Source organism: Canis lupus, chromosome 20 (genome assembly GCF_048164855.1).
Source record: "Canis lupus baileyi chromosome 20, mCanLup2.hap1, whole genome shotgun sequence".
Classification (NCBI taxonomy): domain Eukaryota; kingdom Metazoa; phylum Chordata; class Mammalia; order Carnivora; family Canidae; genus Canis; species Canis lupus.
The window spans coordinates 15,046,150-15,054,006 of NC_132857.1; the positions used below are offsets into that span (position 1 = coordinate 15,046,150).

Genomic DNA, 7,857 nt, shown 5'->3' on the forward strand with positions numbered 1-7,857 from the left:
TTATAAAAGAAAAAAAATCCACATGTAAGTGGACCTGCACAGTTCAAACCCATGTTGTGCAAGAATCAACTGTACATAGGTAGACACATATAAAAAGCTGCTTAGTTATATTAATTTAGATGTATTTAACTGATACATTATTTGAAAAGCTGGTTATTTTAAAATTCAACAGGTCAAATTCCAATAACAATGCACAATAATTTTAAAGTTCTTTTGATTATGACTGCCTAAACAAGGGGTCTGCAAATTACCATTTGCCACCTATTTATATAAAAGCTTTATCAGAACACAGCTATGTATTAATTTTTGTAGTGACCACATACTAAAGACTACCAAAAGCATGTTAAACACCTTAAACTCACAATAGATAATATGTAACTTGTACTTATCATTCCCTTGTCTTCTAGAAACTTTTCAGAATTTCTCACCCACAAATTCAAGGCAATAACTAAAGATCAATTGTGTTTAAAAAATAAAGATTTTATTTTATCACAGAAAATATTCATACTAAAATATTTTATACTCCTAGCTTTGGCCATGCTAATGTGTGAGTCTTTTCACTCCTCTCAGCACAATTTAAAAAAGCAGCAAAAGTATTCATTGAATCTTTGTTTTCATCAATAGTAAAATAATAATTTGAAATGGCCACTAATAGTGCATCTTTCAATGGAATACTGTTCAACCATTTAAATAAATGAGATAAATTAGGTCAGAAAGGCTAAAATCAACACAAGAAACAACAGGTGTTGGCGAAAATGTGGAGAAAGGGGAGCCGTCTTGTTCTGTTGGTAGGAATGCAAACTGGTGCAGCCACTCTGGAAAACAGTATTGAAGATCCTTAAAAAGTTAAAAGTAGAACTACCCTATGATCCAGCAACTGCTGGATTTACCCAAAGGAGCTATAGAGTATTATGCTAAGCGAAATAAGTTAGAGAAAGACAAATACCATATTTCACTTGTATATGGAATTTAAGAAACAAAACAAACGAGTATAGGGGAAAAAAGAAAAAGAGGCAAACCAAGAAACAGACTCTTAACTACAGAGAACAAACTGATGGTTACCAAAGGGGAGGTGGGTGGGAGGTAGGTTAAATCAGGTGATCAGGATTATGGAGTGTACTTGTGATGAGCACTGGGTGCTGTATATAAGTGTTGAATCACTAAAATGTATACATGAAACTAATATTACAATGTGTGTTAACTAAAATTTAAATTAAAAAATAAAATTTAAAAATGAAGTAAATTAGAACCATACCCACAAGTTTAAGATGTCCACAATATATTTTGAAAAAAAGTTACAAAATATATATAATGTAATTCTACTTTCGTTAAAACAAATAGAAAAACATCCAAGTTATGACACGTACACTTGCATAAACTAGAAACACACATATTAAAGTCTACAAGGTGGTTGGGAAGGGCCAGAGATTTACTTTCCCATTTGTATTTAAAATATTTTAAATCAAAGTTTAACAAAAGCTCATAATAAAATACACAAAGCCAATTCATACGGTACAAAGAATATTTAAATAAAATGTAAAAGCCTCCTCTCCTACTCTCCAACTGCTATTACCATAAAAACTGCTCCTACCCAACTATAGCCACTATTAACCTCCAGAGTTGGCATTTCCTATGTATAAAAAGGTTTGTTTTTAATACCCCAAAATAAGTGATTTCTACCTGTGTGCACTGAAGAGGACATCCCAATGTAATGTATAAATAATCTATTCCCATATTTTCAGATTATTCAAACACAGGTAAAGAAATAGGGAAAAATGAACACAGAAAACCAGAGAACTGAATACTAAGTCTGATCATACAGAATTTTGATAAAATACACCTAAGAAAAATCTCTTGAAATACATTCACTTAGAAAACCCATTTTCTTTATTGTAAAATATGTTCATAAAAATTCAAAACATTACAGACTACATACTATAAGCACACCTCCCCTAATCTACCTACAAGAAATATGCAGTTTGTAGTTTATAGCCTTCCACACTGCTTTCCTCCATAAAGTTATACTAACCTGTTTTGTTTTGGTATGTATGTCTATGAATTTTTTTCATGTTCTTAAAATAACTTAAAAGCATATTAAAACATTTTAAAATAGTATTTCTTGGAAACTAGTAAAAAAAAACAGATGAATTTATTGATTTTTAAAATAGTATTTCTTGGAAACTAGTAAAAAAAAAAAAAAACAGATGAATTTATTGGTACTAGAGCAAAGATGCTTCTCAGCCAGATAATTTGTTCCTTTGTTTTTTTTTTTTTTTTAATTTTTTTTTTTTAATTTGTTCCTTTGATTGTTATATCCTCATTAACCTAATGTGGATATATCATCCTTATACCAATGGATAATGGAAGGACATTGGGGTTCTGGGGTAAAAGAGGCCTGAAATTGAATCAGTTTCATCGCTTACAAGTTCTTGGTCAAAACACTGAAGTTTGCTTTAAGCTTCTGAAAAAAGCTAGTATTACCTAACTCACAGAATTGATGTAGTATGTATAACAATGAAGCACAACACTCGTCACATAGCAATCACTATGATCAACAAAAGCAGCATGGTTTAGCTGATCACATGCTTTAGTCTAACACTGAAAGAAGGTTCTTGGCTACAGTTTTCTTTTCCCATGTATGAAACTAATCACTTTAATATAATTAAGCCTGGGATGGAAATTCCAATCCCCACATCTATATTTAAGTGAAGAATAGGAACTTATCCAAAAATGTGCCTACTCAGTTTTCTAAGAATTTATTTGAAGGAATTAAGGGTCAAAATTAAGTTACAAAGGCAGTTATTGCAGTATGGCTTATAAAAATGTAAACCACCTGACTATCCAAGAAGGGATGGCATTAAACAATGAAACTAATGGTATAAAAGAATGTATTACATAGAGGCTACCAAACAGACTATAAATATAAAGTATAATCTATCACTGAAACACAGAGAAAACCACCTGGAAGTTTTATTTCTGGATGGAGAATTAAGTTTTTACTTTCATCTATTAATGTGACTACATTAAACAATGAACATGTACAATTCTTTTAAATAAGAAAATGTTCTGAAATTAATTTTTTCCTCTTCAGCTTATGCATTTTTTTAAATAATAAATTTATTTTTTATTGGTGTTCAATTTGCCAACATACAGAACAACACCCAGTGCTCATCTCGTCAAGTGCCCTCCCTCAGTGCCCGTCACCCATTCACCCCCCCCCCCCCAGCTTATGCATGTTCATTTCCTTCTCCCTCTTCCATTTATGCATGAGAGGAGAAGAGCAGCTAGGACAAGCCTTCCAACTTTACAGAAGGGAAATCTGAAGAATAGGTTAAATTGCTTGTTCTTGGTCCCTTAACTGTAAACCCAAAACTTAAGCCAGTATCTTTTCATTAACTTGTCCTTGGTTTATACACCAGACCTTCCCATGTATAATCAAGTATGTTAAGGAATGAAACATTAAAAAGCATAAATGCCAAAGCCAACTAAATGGAACATTTCCTTCCTCTTTCCACAAGGTCTTTTTACCAAGTATTGGGAAATACCTAGGTCTTATTACCTTGATGTCAGTCACTGGAACAGGGGAAAAAAGTTTTGAAAGCTAGTTATAATATGTATCATTAAATACTGTGGTATATTAGAAAGGTTACAAGCTCTCTAATAGTTACACTTTTTCCAAGATTAGAAAGGTTACTAGTTCTCTAATAGTTACACTTTTCCCAAGATATGCATTCTATAAACAAAGGTCCAGGGATCTGGAAAAGCTGTTTTCACTCAATAATTTAAGCTCCGCAAAATACAGTGTAAGAACCGACTACAGTGAAGTTATTAGTTCAGTAGCAATAAAAAATCCTACGATAAATAACAGTACACATCCACGAAAAGGAGGGCAGAGTTGCTGATGCAAGCTAAGTAAGAATACAATACTCTCACTTTAGCAGTTTTCTAATTTGGATTAAGTTCATTAAATCTAGGTATTAGTGGCTACATACAGATCAGAAATATATTCGGTCTCAGCCACAGAGAATTAGCCAACATGCGTAGAATTAGCCAAAGTGTGTAGGAATAGTAACAGAGACTACTAGAACATGAAAATGAGAAGCCTAATTTTTAAAGAACTCTCTGTAAGTCTGGCCAGGTTCTTTAAAGAGTCATGGACTCACTACTTAGACTTCTGAGCCCGGAAATGCAGTATGGGTCCTACAGTTCTGTTTCTGATCTTTTCGGATAAGGCTTTAAGGATTAGAGGAATGTCCATCCTACCCCTCTCTTTTTTTTCCATGGGTTAAGTCCCTGAAGGCAGAGACTGCCTCCATTAACCTCTGTTCTGCTGAAAGAGGACAATGGAATTTACTGGTTCTTTTCTGGCAGCCTGTATCTTGTGGGGGCTTCAAACAGATCTTGCAGACAAAGTCATAAAAACAGTTCACAATTACTGCTTCACCCTTTCATTGTGTATAAAGGCTGGAAAACGACCTGAAGCAAAACTTCTCACAGTACTCTAACGATTAACTGACCCCTGCTCATATTTGAGAATTTAAACATGCAAAATTTCAACAGAATGTATATATCTAGAAAAAGGTGTTATAAAACCTTCCAGAATATTCTTTGAAAGAAACCAAAGCACAGACTGCTTCAAGTAAGCTACTCAACATCTCAACATCTTTTAAAATTATTCATAAACTCATAGTAATTTTATAATTTGGCCTAACACTGATCTTAAAATTAAGTTTCATGTTTATGTAATTATATTTTGGGCCATCTAAAGCTCAAAACGAGATGTTTCGTTACTTGTCCACAGAAAGTTAAGCCACGAACAGTTGTTCACAAAATAACCGGTAACAGGAGCTCACAATAAAAGGCTAGTTTATCATAAACCTGTCTTAATTACTCTTTGTCTACTCATTCTCTGCCAACAAACTTCCCAGACCAGAGAAACAATGGAACGTGTGGAAACATGTTTCCATGACATAATGCCACTCCTGAGTCTTTCATTAAGTGTTCATAAAAGAATCACTTCACAATTATGTTTATACAGGACAGCGGCCTCTGATTCTTCTATAATTCATTCTGCAGAAATTCGCTTTTGCTAGGGTCTGGCTGCACCACTTTCCGTTAATGGACGTACATTACCAGTACAATACAGGAGGCCAACAACTCCCATCCCCGACTCCTTCCCTAGTAATGCATCATTCATATACGCCACTGGAAACCAGTCCCATTACCTCGAATTTTCAAGGACACTGGGGTAAAACCCCCAACACTTCAACAATTTATCCCCCCGCCACCCTACCCCCCAAAAAAGGCTTTCGGACCAGATAAACCTGCGACTCATCTTCTGAGGTGTGCAGTCTACGCTCTCATTTCTTACTTTTCTGAAAGCTGTCACGCAGAGAGAGATGGGCAAGGGAGGAAGGGCAAAAGGAAGAATTCTTCACTCAGCTGATGGGAGACACCCGCCCGCGACCGATAATCCCACGCAAGCCCTACGGGAGGTTAACCACACGTCTTTTTAGAGATTTGTTCAGGGTATCGAGCTGATGCTGTCTGCACCGACTGCCCCCCACCCTCCGAAAACTAAAACAGGCCGGCGGGGGAACAGAGGCAGGGTGGTGATGTGGGCGTGTGTGGGTCCAGAAAGGAGATGCGCAAACTATTAGAGTGGAGTCCCCCGTCCTTTAAGGAAAAGCAGCTTTGCAGGGCGACGAAGTCCGGCTCCCACCTGGGCCCGCCAACCAGCGGTCTCTAGAGACTGCTGCTGATGGACTGCACCTGTCATCACAAGGTTCGGCGGGCAGCGGCAGAAACCAGCAGGCAGGACCAGCGGAGGGTCGGGGTTGTGATCAACCAAGGCACTTACGGGGTACACCTGTCGCTGTACTCATTGGCGATGGTCTCGATGCCGCCGCTCCTTGCTACGGCGATGTAGCAGTTGAGAAAGCCGAGGTCAATGCCAACCACAGACATCCCGCCGCCCGATGGTCGGGGTACTTGCGCTGAAGCCTCCCGCGCGGGAACCGCGTCCTTTTCTGAGCTGCTGCTCCAGGAACTGGGGCTCCTACGAGAAGCGAAGGAGAGGTGACCCCAAGTCGCTACGCAGTAAATCTAGGGCAGCGCGTCCGGGAGCAGCGGAGGAGATGGAGGCCTCCGGCGCCGCTGCCTCCGCCGCCTCGGTCTCTCCCCACTGCGGCTCGACCGCCTCCAACCGGCAGTTACGGGGCTCTGCGCCTGCGCGCTCGGCCGCCGGGGAGGTGCGCGAGCTGCCGCTCTGCGCCCGAGGCCGCTCCACGCCTCGACTTCGGCCGCTTCCGTCAGTACTCGGGCAACGGCTGCCCGACGAGCTGAGGGTTCGAGAAAGATCTGGAAGATGGAGGCGGCCGAGCCAGCCGCGGGGTGGGAGGGAGAGGCGGAGCGGGGAGGACCCGGGAGGAGAGGACGGCAGGCGAAGGCAGCTGGCTCGCCATCGCGCGGCCGCTGGGAGAAGTGCGGCCGGCTGAGGTGAGAGGCGGGCGGGCGGGCGGGCGGGCGGCCCCGCGCGCGCCGCCGCGGTCGGGCTGTCTGGGGCCCCCCGGGTCACGCGGGGCACAGCGCCGGGACGCCGCCGAGGCCGGCAGGCGCTGGGCTGGCCGCCTCCGCCCTCCCGCTCGCGAGCGGCCCCGCTGCCGCAGCACCCACCCGCCGGCCTCGCCGCCCCGAGGGGCCCATGTGCCGCCAGCCGGGGCGCTCGCACTTTGACCGCGCGGTCCTACCGCCCGCCCGCCCGCCGCGCCCGGCTCTGTGAGGTGGCGCCCATTGTGCCGCGTGGCGGCCTCGCCTCGCCTCGCCTCGCCTCGCCTGCAGGGGCGCCGCCGTTCCCGGGGAAGGGAGCCCTTTCGGCCCGTTTCATGTCCCCGGCTACAGTGCCTTGTGTGGAAGCCGGACACATTTCAGGGGCTCTGTTTTCTCCTTTACGAGGCCCTGCGATGCTGGACACCCAGCCTGTCGGGAGAGGAGGGCACGCGGACAAGTTTCCCTTCGTGCGGCCTTACGCTACAAAGAGGCAGCCTCCTGCGCTCCCCTCACCTCTGCAAACCAGCTTCACCGGCGGTCGACCTTAGGTGTGCGTCGCCATGACCCTCCCGGGGCCGCCTGTGCCCTGCCTCCCGCCGCCGCAGCCCGGCGTGGCCCGGCCGCCGGCCTTCTCCGGACCCGCAGCAGCTCGTGTGACTGGAGCTTACCGGGCTCGGCTGTCCCGTTCCCCCGCGGTCACGTCTTCGTGGGCTCCCCGTTCCCTCTCTCCCAGCTCTTCCAGTGTCTCCTCGGCCGTCCCGCCCGATTCTTTGTGTGTCTCCTGCTTCCTCTTTGTTTCCATCTGGAAATGGACTTCTTTACTACTCCCGTCGTCCGTGCTTGTTCTCTTCTTAAAAGAACTTAGACTTCTTACTACCAGCAATGCGGCAACAGCAGCGGCGGCGAGCGTGACGATAGCGCCTGCGGCTGAGGCTAGGAGTAACGGGAAATCCATTCTCCAGGCTAACACTAAGGACACTGGAAAGAATGGTAGTAGGCTCTGGTCTCCAGACTTTCTGTACTGAAGAACCTCATCTCTCTCCCCATCTCACAAGCACCCAGGAAGACGCGGAGCTCCGGGTCGGTGCGGTCCTCGGTCCTCGGCCCCCTGGGATGGGGCCAGCCTGGGTGGAGGGACCTCCCAGCAGGCAGTGCGTGAGCGGGGCAGGGACTGGGCACCGCCGCCCCCGGTGGAACCCTGGGCCCCCAGGCCTCCTGGGCGTCTCTGGCTCCTACCTTTCCTCCTCAGTTATCATCCTTTTGAGCCCGCCGCTCTCTAGATTTTTTTCCCCCCCAGAATCATCCTGA

General features: G+C 44.3%; 1 protein-coding gene across 2 annotated transcripts in view; it reads right to left on the reverse strand.

The window, feature by feature from the left end:
* HSPA4L (heat shock protein family A (Hsp70) member 4 like) overlaps positions 1 to 7,640 on the reverse strand; it is a 52,016-nt gene extending 44,376 nt beyond the window's left edge. The window contains exons 1-2 of one of the 2 annotated variants that reach the window (XM_072788474.1): positions 7,218 to 7,640; positions 5,861 to 6,058 (exon numbers count right to left, since the gene is read on the reverse strand). In XM_072788474.1, the coding sequence (XP_072644575.1) occupies positions 5,861 to 6,058; positions 7,218 to 7,504 (485 nt within the window). In that variant the 5' untranslated portion in view covers positions 7,505 to 7,640. Of the gene's footprint in view, positions 1 to 5,860; positions 6,059 to 6,675; positions 6,761 to 7,217 lie in introns of those variants that run through there. The other variant, XM_072788475.1, reaches the window with a different exon arrangement.
* Positions 7,641 to 7,857: the final 217 nt, after the last annotated feature.